Source organism: Helicoverpa armigera, chromosome 20 (assembly GCF_030705265.1).
Source record: "Helicoverpa armigera isolate CAAS_96S chromosome 20, ASM3070526v1, whole genome shotgun sequence".
Lineage (NCBI taxonomy): Eukaryota > Metazoa > Arthropoda > Insecta > Lepidoptera > Noctuidae > Helicoverpa > Helicoverpa armigera.
Genome location: NC_087139.1, coordinates 5,119,688 through 5,131,989, shown reverse-complemented (window position 1 = coordinate 5,131,989; position 12,302 = coordinate 5,119,688). Strand labels below are relative to the sequence as shown.

General features: G+C 37.4%; 1 protein-coding gene across 2 annotated transcripts; it reads right to left on the bottom strand.

Moving 5' to 3' along the window:
• Positions 1-4,112: 4,112 nt before the first annotated feature.
• On the bottom strand, positions 4,113-12,082 carry LOC110379586 (uncharacterized). 2 transcript variants are annotated; one of them, XM_064039765.1, is made up of 12 exons: positions 11,877-12,082; positions 11,463-11,579; positions 10,138-10,925; positions 9,650-9,868; positions 8,392-8,561; positions 7,981-8,096; positions 7,462-7,705; positions 6,808-6,973; positions 6,276-6,386; positions 5,642-5,737; positions 5,056-5,219; positions 4,113-4,723 (listed from the first exon to the last, which is right to left on the bottom strand). In XM_064039765.1, the coding sequence occupies exons 2-12, from the start codon at positions 11,492-11,494 to the stop codon at positions 4,670-4,672; spliced, it is 2,160 nt and encodes a 719-aa protein (XP_063895835.1). In that variant the 5' UTR covers positions 11,495-11,579; positions 11,877-12,082; the 3' UTR covers positions 4,113-4,669. The 2 variants fall into 2 exon arrangements, with proteins under 2 accessions (XP_063895835.1, XP_063895836.1); XM_064039766.1 differs by having other exon boundaries at positions 8,392-8,558.
• Between the last annotated feature and the right edge of the window lie 220 nt (positions 12,083-12,302).

Sequence of the window (12,302 nt, the reverse complement as noted above, 5' to 3'; positions counted from 1 at the left end):
CTAATGAAATCTACTTGTCACATGGTAGGCGATTGCCATGTGAACATGTCTCGCTAAAAACCTTCGACATTATGTCCTGTATCTACATAATAACCCTTAAACTAAAGGTGCAAAATATTTACTTACATTACGTTAATCTCCCTAAGAGCAGTCAATTCGAATTGATCTACAAAATCGTACAAACAATAAATAAAAACTAGCACGTAAAAATACATAGATACATTTAGTACAAGTTCCTAAATCTATTGTAATTTGTATATTGTTATAAAACGAAAGTGCAGGTACTGCATATGGAGAGTTAAGCGTATCCGATACATTATACTATTACATTATAGGTACTATTCGCGTAAGGCCGCGGCCATCGGCGCTGTGTGCACACACTTCTAACGCTTTGTTTATTGTCTTTGAATCGCCATGAAAATCTTATTGCGGTCAATATATCGCAACTACAATAACAAGTGCATTGCATTAATTATCATACCTTCCCATTTTGAACAGTGATTTTTTGGGTCCTTAATTTTCGGGACAGGTACAAGCGTATGTATAGGAACCCAATTTGTTTCATCTTTTATGGAGTCCTTCAGAAAACTAGAAATTTCTGGGTACTTTCACCAATGAAATTAAATAAGATGAAATTACCTTAGGCTTTGTACGCACGACGTTACTCAACGTTGGAAGATCTACGTGATATCTTAGAAAGCGATAAATATTTCGATGTTTATATTCAGTCCACGCTTGCTCTGAATTCGTCGAAGCATAGCAATACCTCGTCAGGACAAATACTCATTGACAAACCGCTCGAACGTGCACTCTAGGCTATAACAAATTGCCATTTTTCTTGTAAACTTAGGGCGTAAAATACCTAGTTTTGTTTATTACTTAGACAACAACATGTTGTCTGTGTCTACAGAATCAGTCTAAAATATAAACGCACACAAGCATACCGTGGCCGCGGTCACACAGTCACTACACTAGCGAACGGTAAATTTATATTGAATCTATATTTTAAAAATATACAATCTTACGCGCACTGTCTATTATATTGCTTGGAATAATATTTATCTTTGTATATGAAAATGTTACATTGTTATGGTATACAACACTTAAAGAAGCTGAAACTATATTCTGAAACCTTTTTACTGAAAAACACAGAATCATAGACACATGTTTAAATAATCGCACGTCTCAGTACCTAAACATTAGAGATAAATAGAAAATTAAACTTAAATTACACCGATTGATTTCAATACTAGCAAAATATATTTTTAAACAGAATTGCTCGTCAGCCATATACAATCACATAAGATTTATTTAGGAACATAACAAATTTACAAAAATATTTCTTTATTTGGTTCTGTTTCTAGCACTATTTATTACTTTTGACGGTACAACACATTGTTTTTAAAATAAATGTTCTAACATGATATGACAGCGTTAGCGATCGGTCACTATATTGTTAAACTAGCACTATCATTCGACCATGTTAATTGTTCCAGTCTATATTGCTTTTATTTACATTTATATTAATAAGAAGGCTCCTGTAGGACTCACGATACGACTACACACTGATCGGCACTTTGATTATCAACTTAAACATTTAATAGTTATACGGCAGACATCGATTCAATTGCACAATGGGCACTTTACGGTTTTATCGCAGTTATAATATTATTTCATCTAGCGTTATAATATGATTAGGATTATAGTACGAGCGTCGTCATATGACTTCATTTGTTTTGCTTTTGACTTTTCCCTGACAAGACTACTTTGCCCATTAACTCACTTTTCAGTGCTGTTCAAAAATTTTGTCACTGTCTCACTTAAGTAAATTGTGGCGTCGGAAACACTTATATCATAGGTTAGACTAAGCCAGAAACGTTTCAGTATTTCCGAGTTATTCTTATAGGATAAGAGTCCATAGCCGTGCTAACATTGAACCAACAACACACATAGTATGCAAAAATTTCTAACTTGGTTTAACAAACCAACTACTTTTTGAAAAGAAAAGTCATATTTAACACAAATACAACTGAAATCACATGGCGATGCTCATACATTTAATATTTATACGACATCAATTTCGTTTAGTTTTGTATCACGTTTGTTTTGAAGACAAAGTTGCGAGTAACCAGGAATTCTCTGACGTCCATCCACTCACGCGCACGTTACAACGACTATTCAATTAGCTAAACATCCTCAGTAAATGGGTACTTGACACCATAAACAATAATTATTCCACATCTTCCCTCCCAAAAATAAAAGCTTCAGGGCCAGATTAGTTTTAAAAATGGAATGAATTTTGTCGTTTATAAAAAAGTGATTGTATTTTATTTTTCTTTATGGCAAACTGTCGGTGCTGATGTCATTCTGCCGCTGACAAATCATATGAGAAGCAAGTAAGAGTGTTGTAGACAAAAGGACAAATCCTATGGAGGTATAGCACTTTGACAGTTATTCGAAGATCTGTCAAACAATTAGTGGTGTCAACTACCCAATTTGTATTCCTAACTCCTCTACATTATCTATGCTCAGTTTACATTATACACTGGGCCGCATGCTTAACAATTTACTAATGAATTATTTTCTAGTAATTAAATTTGTACTAAGCGAAGTCAAAGGCGGCTTTTATAATAAAAATATTAATTATAAATGCTTAATGCCGTCTTACATCGGTGATTAATTCTTATGACTATTGTTAATATTGGTGTTATGTGTATTTATCACGAAGGGAGTTGAAAATAACACAAAGTTTATAGCTACTGTTTGTTATTACTTCTGGTATATCCTTATTTTCATATTTCTGCAGGAAAAGCAGACAAGTAACCTCTGTTGCAGCCATTAAATATTAAAACGTCACATCTATATGATAAACATTCAGAAAGGATAACCTCATACTCTGCTAAAACAGTTCCCAAATGTCACTTCAAGGTCAACAATATCATTCAATAGAGCTTTAAACTTTCGGGTTATTTCCATCAAATCTTGTTTCAATCAGAATTACTTAAGAATAAATAGACGATTATATCAATTTAAATACGTGTATATGTGTCGTCTTATGTATAAGTGTTAACATATCTATGTAAATATAATGCATAATTGCGTATATTATATACCATAGAACAATCTCACATAACGCCACACAAGATCCGAATATAAGAGAGCACTTACTACATGCGGTTTTAACTAACTTGAGTATAATGTAAACGAGCCGAAAATTACCGAACTTTAAACACCAAAATGGGCGTAGCCTGGAAAGTAGACGAGACAAAGTACAAATCCGACAACTAAATAATTCTACGAAATTTCCCGTAAATCTGACGAAATTACGAGGAAACTGAAAGCATTAATCCTCGGTCAACTTCGGCCAGATTCGGCAAACTTCGGAAATTATTGTGAATTTAGGCCCCGCCCCCTTCCTTAGATGCTACGCCAACAAACACGACCTTATTTCATTCCTAATCCTCACTCGACCGTCTTCTACGTCACAACAATACCTACACTAAACTATGACAACTACTAATAGAGGCGATGGCGCAAATGCTGACCACAATGTTATGATTCAAACAAATGTTGCGCTGGAACACTTATTTCAACTATTTTTAATTTATTTTTGTTTTTTCGTGTGACCGCTTTGTTAGCGTAAAAGCACTGATATTTTTTTTAGAAACACATTTTTAACATATAATTGCTGGCCAATTTTACAACAGAATATTTTTTTTATGCTCCCTATTTTTGTCCTAAAGTATTTTTTTATCTGCTCATACATTCTTATTTAAGTTCTTTTAGCTTCAGGACGAAGGAATACGAGCGATTGATTCGATTTCTAAGCTTAGTAGTGCGACAGAAATTTCATACATAAGTCTGATTATTAATACACTGCCAAAAAGTAACGCAAGTCTACAGATAATAATTGGGAGGTAATCATCAAATCTGGAAGAGGAGAGGAAGTATTTACACCTATAGTTTAATCAATAAATGGTTATATAAAAATAATTCTACGCGGCTAAAGCAGCTTGGCTTTCGAAAAATCAAAAATGAGTACCTTTACCATTCCGTCTTATGATTGTGAAAATACAGTAAAAAATATGAGTATGGAAGATTTTAAGAGGGCAAAATTTTTAATTATTTAAGTCTGTTAATGCAGTAATGTGAAACATTAAACTAGCCATTTGTTTGAACACATAATTGTTCTGCGTTTGTTAATTACGCCGATTGAATACCTTAGAATCAATTGCATGGCCAATATCGATGTTGGAATAAGTTATCGAATTTTCGATACTCTTAGAAAACCGACAAGAATTACCATTCTAGAAGATATAGTCATCAAAGATCTCTACTGTTGTTTCTCCCGCCCGCATGCGGTCACCGCACGTCCAACATTTATTGTCTTTTAATAACGTGAGCGAACGGTTTGCGGGCGCCGCACTAGTACCTATTTAAGAGTTCCTTAGCCACATTGATTAAAAGGTTGGTACCCCACAAAACTGCATACATCAATCCGAATCACAACCCACACAAACATCTTCGCTACACACGCACACATACAAAAATTAAAGCATGAAGAAAAATATTTCCACCTCTTGAGACTATGAATATCGAATTTGTTCCTAAGGTTTATAGTACATACGAGTTTATTATAGCTTAAAGTAAGATGTGTAAAATTACTGTGTTATGAGGGCACGCGCGATGTTATCTCCATAGGCATCGACGTCGATACCTGCATCTGGAATAGACACAAAAAGCAAGTTAATATTATGAGCAACAATCCCCGATAATCTCACATTGTAATTTTAATTTTCCGATTTCACGAAAGCAGTTGTACATGACACAGATGTGTGACTCGGGGACTCCGCTACTACACATTGCCCCTAAGCTTACGAATACAAAATGTGCATGTACCTGATGTTTACGTTTACATACACTTGCTTTCAATTCGCGATAAAAATCGCCATATAAAAAAAAAACAACATAACAGATTCTACCTCATTGTATCTCATGTAAATGGCAACATTTTCAAGTATTGCCAGTAGCCAAAAAACTATTTAACAAAATAACCTTGTTCTTAGCATAATGCGCGTGAGGCGAGTGGAACACACAGTCGGCGATGGAGTCCAGCGCTCGCTCGTCCAGCACTCGCTCGTCCAGCACTCTCTCGTCCAACACCGCTTCTAGCGCCGCCGCTAACTCCGAACTTTCCGCGAATGCTGTGCCACCTTCAGCTGAAAAAGATAGATAATTCATTGTTAATCATTGGCTCAAGTATATTAACTGGGTTGAGAAGGTCACAAATGCAATCGCTCTTTGTAAAACACTGGTACATCCGGTTAGGCTGGAAGCCGACTCCAACATAGTTGGGACAAGGCTCGGAAGATGATGATGATGCTTAGCTAAAAGGTACGTAAAAATTTCATGTTGGCCCTTAAAGGTAGATGAAGAAAGTAAACCTGCATCAAAATAATGGAAGAATGTTAGCAATATGTCACAATCAGAGGAGATAATTTGATAATGTCTGTCCAATAATCACGGGATAGTTTATCTCTTAGCGAATTTATTTGCCAATTTTTTGAGTAATGAAAAAGTGTGATGTGTGAAAAAAAAATGCACATATTGCATACATGTCTTTTAGTATAACAAACCTTACCTTGATTGAAAAACTCCGTGAACGCTTCATCGGGTATTTGACTGAGCACAGCTGGATCCAATATGTCATCCGGTGGTACATGTCCAACTTCCACTTCTGGAAAACCAATAAGATAATAAATACGTCATATTTTGGCTTATACAAATTATTATATAAAATAATATTATAGAGTTTTTGATTTGTTTTAACTACGCTGTCTCTTAGGGATATAGGCTTTATTTTATAAGGGTACGAAACGCAGTTTTCTCGTGTAGTAAAACCGCGGGAAACAGCTACAGTTTTGAATACAACAACAAAAAAGTGAAATTACATAATTTATAGCAAAAATTTATTTCATCAGGATTTAAATAGTTCAGGCAAATTACACATCAGCACTTTTTAGAACATAAGCAAATTGATGTATTTTTTTTTTAAGGAAATGAAAAAGTTTTTTCTTTTTACAGTCTATCTGTATCTCTTTTTTATTCTAACTCTTATATAACGGCCCTGCTGGAAGAGATTTCATTTAAAATAAGCTGTACTTTTGAACAGTTTGTTCTATGTTTCTTCTTGTCTGTGTTCTGTGTGTAACTGCGTACATAAAAAATATGTGTATACAAAATAAATAAAGAGCTTATTATAATTATAATCTTACCCATCTCATGCGAGTCGCTGGCTACAGTGACGTACTCGGTCTCGCTGAGTGCACCCATCGCCGCCTCCTCCGAACTGTCGTATGTCGACGAGTTCGAACACACGTTCAGTTCTGAAGAATAAATATGATCATTATTATTTTTCAATATACTGTGTGTGTGAGGTTTTAGACATCAAAAAGTTAAGTCTTGTAATACATAAAACTGCCCGTTTATGTTGGGATAGGTACGCAAAAAAGGATCTCAATTGTCAAGCATGGTTTACCTACGTCATATTTCGATTGTGGGGAACTGTTTTCAGGGAATACTTTAACACCATGAGGCATATTTAAGAACCTCAAAAATGCGAATACTTTCATTGAATAAAACAGTCCCTCCAACGTAAACGTGGTCGTCAGAAGCAGAGTTGGTGGCGGAATGTGATTGACGAAGCGAACACTATAAGCAAGACTCAAGACAGAACGAGATCGCGCCACACTATCGTCGCCCTCTGCCCCATTTAGTAGACATAAGAAAAAATAATCCCCAACTTACCAGATAAAGATTGTTCCGCAGGCGGCGTGTCGGCGGCTCCGCGTAGCCGCGCGGGCACGCGGCGGCGGCGCTTGGCACGGCGCGGGGCGCGGGGCGCGGCGGGACAGGCGCGCTTGCGCACCACCTTCTTCGGCCGGCAGTCGCGGGACAGCTTGTCGTAGTTATCCTGTTGACGGAAAAAATAATTAATACCCCCACACCCTCAGAGACATTTTATGATTACTTAAGTCATTCCTTAGTGAGGGATTTTATTTAGTCTTGTTTTTTTTTTTGGAGGAGCCCGTTGCTCTTAGCGCTGTGAATCAAATGCGGTCAGCGCTTTGGTCATCTTGTCACATAACAAATTCTTCCTTTCGGAAGGTATGTAAAATTGTTGGGTCCTGGCTGTCATTTGAACATCTTTGGCAATCATTACGGGTAGTCAAAAGCCAGAAAGTCTATAAAACAATCTTAGCAAGGGATATTGGTTTGGTCAGGTTGAGGAGGTAGGATAGCTGCTCACTATAAAAATAATAGTACTCAGCTGCATCCTGATAGACTAGAAGAAGAAATCGACATAGTTGGCAAAAGGCTAAGCAGACGATGAATCCTACTTCTTCTTATACCTTGTATAATATCTCCCTAAATATTGCGCCAGTCATTTGTCTAACGTACCCTCTTCCACGCGTGCTCGGCGCAGAGCGGCGTGAGGTCGTGCAGCGGCAGCAGCGGCTGGTTGCACCTTGCTCCGCCCGCGAACACGGCGGCGCAGGCGGCGTACAGGCGCTGGTCCGGCGCCCGCGTCACGTGCGACAGGCAGTAGCGAGCGCCGGCCAGTGAGGGTCGGTCGCAGCGATCCGCGCCGCATTCGGTTGTGCCTTCTCGAGTGCCGCTTTCGCCGCCTGACCAGCCCGTCTCCCTGGAATATGCATACATTTGAACTATCGTGCACACGCTATAATATACATCGATTTTATTTATCAAACACATATATATGTCGAAAAAATCGTTTGAAACTGTCAAAACAATAAAGACAACCTTTTTTACATTGCATTCGACGTTATTGTTTTTGAATGTCTTTACGAAGACTACAATCATACATAATTGATAGTACATAGAAAATAAGTCATTTTAGGCCAAATAACGCCTATTTAATAAGTTAACCCTCTAGCTAGCAGTTCAAAGTACACCAACCTTAGTTTCCTTCGTTCTTGAGACGTTAACACTGAGGGCATGCCACGTAGCGCGAGCAGATGATTCACCGTCTGCGTTGGAAGACTACCTGATGACCCGGGTCTGTTCAGCTGTTTCTGTAAGGATAGATAACATTTGATTATTACGAACAAAATTGTGGTTACAATAACATCCAAAAACTCTGATGTTTTTGCCTGGAGCTAGAACTTACTTATGTAATTATCCGCATATGTACATCAATGTCTATAATTGGAATAAAAATAATTTCAGTAGAAACAATTCCCAATCTTTAACACTAAAACAAACCAAACTCCACACTCTGACCGCTTGGAACCGGCTTCTATTCGAACACGTACCAGCGATGTAACACAATAGGACGTAATCCATTGCGTGTCATTAAGGAGACGCTACCTTGAGTAGCGAGGCGAGCGCGCGATGGTTGCGGTGGTGCGCGGCGAGGGCCAGCGCGTCGTGCGCCCGTGCCACGTGGCGTCGTAGTGCCGCGCGACGTAACGCCAGCCGAGCGCCGCGGGATTCGGCCGCGCTTTCTTCTACGCACGCTGAGACGCAACCTGCTTCTGCTGAGAAAAAAAATTTTTGTGCATTCTACCACATCTTTTGTTTTATATTTGATCCCGCTGTTGTTTAGCAGCTCGAGGGAGTGTCAGACTCTGACTGACTAAAACCCATCATGTGAGGGTGTTTTTGAAGCCGGTTATGTACCAGCGCCGCGGTAACTCTTTCGAACAATCTGCGACCCTGGCAGGCTTTGGCCCGGGTTGACCCCACTGGTGACCACATCGCATCTTTGAAAAACTATTTTATACTTTTTCTTATCTTATTTTACACGACCGTTTTTATACAAAAAAAAATCTTATCAGATAAAGATCCCTCTCACTTCTTTATGAAAGGATTCCTATGTAAAACTTGACAGTATTATTAGGTCGTTAATCACACCATCACAAATCAGTTAGTAATCAGTAGTTAATATTAGTCACAAAACACACCCTACGCAAGTTGAGTCACCTATAACGGCACGGTTAGTCAATTTTACGCACAATGCCCAACTGATAGTACATACCGCGATTCAAATCTACACAATAAAAGAACAAGCTAGGTATGCAAAACATGCTGATTTCCAACCAAGATAAAAAGAGCTGTGTGTTTAGAAACACAGCATTTTGACCTTTAATACCCAACATCTTATTTGTATTTCAACAATACAGTTACTTGAACTTTTACTGTGTTTAAGCTGTAAATGAATATTGTGTTGTGATTGACAAGGTTTTTGTAGTGATGTCACACTGCATAAAATAAGTAACCTTTTATATAATCAGTGTGCAACTATATTAGCACTGAAATAACAACTCAAGGATGTAAAGATAATGTAATGATAATGATCATGTTAGTTTTAAGTTTTCCATCTCCATAAAAACTAATCATGCTGTAGTTACTTTTTAAGCAACAAATTAAAGTAGAAGAATAATAAGTTCACACACTTATAACTACAATCAGGCCGATAGTGCTATTAGTCAGCTTTGCTAGATAATTTCATCCTGAAAGATCTACTGTACTGCCAAACAGTCAACTACAGCTTCGTCAAAACACTTCTGTACAAGTAATGAAAAATAGGTAGGTACAAAATTCCATGTAAAAACTCCTTGCTCACCAAAATCAGGCATGTTATCATCATCGCTGCTGCTGCTTTCAATCTGCCTGAAGGCGAGTGGTCTCTCGCCCAACGGACCGCACTGGAAGAGAGCGTCTCCTGGAGCGTGCCACGCGTCATTCGGCAGCGGTATGGCCTTCCGCACCGCCGGTATCCGCTGCAACGCCTCGTGGACCGCAGGCCCGCGACCGCGGCGGGGCTTCGACTGGGAAGTCTTGCCTGGGGGGTAACAAGACTGTTGTACCTACCATTGTAATATAATATCGGATTGTGGATAACTTATCGCTCAGTTGAGGGGACAACAAAAAGCTCTATAAATAGAATATGTATACAAATATGCGCAGCACATAACTTATTTATTCAATTAAAATGCAGAAAAAAACATCATAATTAATTTGTTTCCAATTAATGTTGTGTTGTTATTATTGGAATTTACATCGATTTACTACAAATAAAAACATAAACAGTAAAAAAGAAGGTTGTCTTACCAGATGAAGCTTTTTTCGGAGGAGACATTGGAACTTTAGCGGGCACGGCTGACGGTTCAGTTTTGACAAGTACAGATGCATTTTCAACTAAGCCTTGCTCTCTCTTAAACACATCTAAAAACGTCTCCATCCCACCTGATTGTTTTGATGAAGACTTGGCATTACTTGTAGTACTAGCACTATTAATACTGTTTTTCGTAAATTGGGAGGGGGCGGTGGCAGTGCTTTGCGCCTTAGGGCTATGAACACTTAGTCTTCGAGCTTCACTAAACGATTCTGATCTTGCAGGCTCCTTCACCTGAGTTTGATTTTTTACTTTCAAAACTTTGGTATGAGTAGTCTTACTTTCTTTATAGTTTGCAGTGGGCTTGGCCACCGAATGGACTGGTGGGTAATGTCCATTAGATACCACCTCCTTCTTGATATCATCCTTGATATCGCCATTTGTGAATGCACCAATGAGATCAAGCTCTTTACTCGGACTTTCTGCTAGAAGCTTACTCTTAATATCAACATTATCAGAGAAGATAAAATTATCTTCTGTGTGACTAACAGTAATTTCTCCAGCGATGACATCAGAGTCATGAAATGTGTATAATTCGTTGGGATCAATTTTAAATTTGGAGTAGAAATTGTCATTGAGATGTATGTAAGGCTGCTCGTCCCCTGAGTTGTCATGCAGGAACATGTTCACTTCACCACAGCTCCCGGAGGACACCCCCTCGACTGCCATTTTATACTGTGTGGCACAGCTCGCCTCTGATATATTTTGTGGAATACCACTGAAGCTGAAAGGGTAGTAATAAAATGTTTGATCAATACAAATAACTGTATGGGGTTCGAAAAAGAATAGCATTAAATTGAAGAAACACATTTTATGTCAGAAAAAAACACCAAAAAGAAAGAAAACAATTTTAAAATTGTTGTGTGAGATCTTTACTACAACTTATTTTTGTATGAAAATAACAGTTTTAAAGCACCAATGTTTTGAACACTAATTTATCATAATTTAAACGAAAATTCCGTTGGTGAATCCAACTAATTGACATATCAATATGAGCAGATAGCAATCGTCAAAGAAACACAGCATATCTAAATTATAATAATTGGATGATACAACAGGACAATCAACGGATGGATTACAATCTTGTGTAGTGTATTACTCATGAACAGCTGCGGGTGCAAAACGTTAACATACAGTATCACAAAGATTGCTTGAGCGGAATACATCACCAACACATAGTATGGTAAAATTAACATGTCTTAAGCTGCAATACTGGCTGTATACGAGAATATACAGATATACAATAAAACTTTCAACTTACCCCACATTTTCCGAAGCGCTCAAATAAGACATACTGTGTTCATTTTACAACTAAATGATATCAACAATTGTATTGCTATTTAATGTGCAAAAGTAAGTTTGGTCCCTCTGCTTCATACTGCAATTAGAAAGAGCTTATATTAGGTTCGTCTGCATCGACATACGCAGTTTATTCAATGTTATTCATATCAAAAACACAAATAAATACTATCTTTATTATTGTAAAGATTCTTTGAATTGACATCAAAATGACATATGTCAAGATCGTAATTAACCAAATTTTCTCAGTTATTTTCCTTATTTCTATTGATTATTCTACGCATAATTATAGGTGTGAAAGTATATTTATGTTCTTAACCAAAACCAATTAAGTAATAAATATTGATAAACGCAAATAAAGAAAAACAAATCTTACACGATAACTTGTTAAATACCCGGCACATCTTTTTCTTAAAAATGGAATAAACTGAATTAATGAAAAAACATTCACAAGTTTATCTTAAATAACGGTGTTACAGTTTGTGGCTTTAAATAAATAAAACTCAAATCTTTATTCAATAACATCAAGAATGACTGACAGAACACAGCAAATGGCAGCCAAAAGGCTACAGATAAAAAAATGAAATTAGAGGGGCTCCACTATCGGATCCTCTTTAGTTTGTTTTATTTAGTTTGATATTATGTGTGACAGTCATCGAGCCAGTCAAGAAAATAGCAGGCTCGGCTAATAAATACAATCAATATCGAATACAATAGAGAATAAGTTGAGGGTAGAGCCCAATTTAAACATTTAACTAAAACTACTAAACTCAATTTAATCTCCAGGGTCAGCTATGATAAA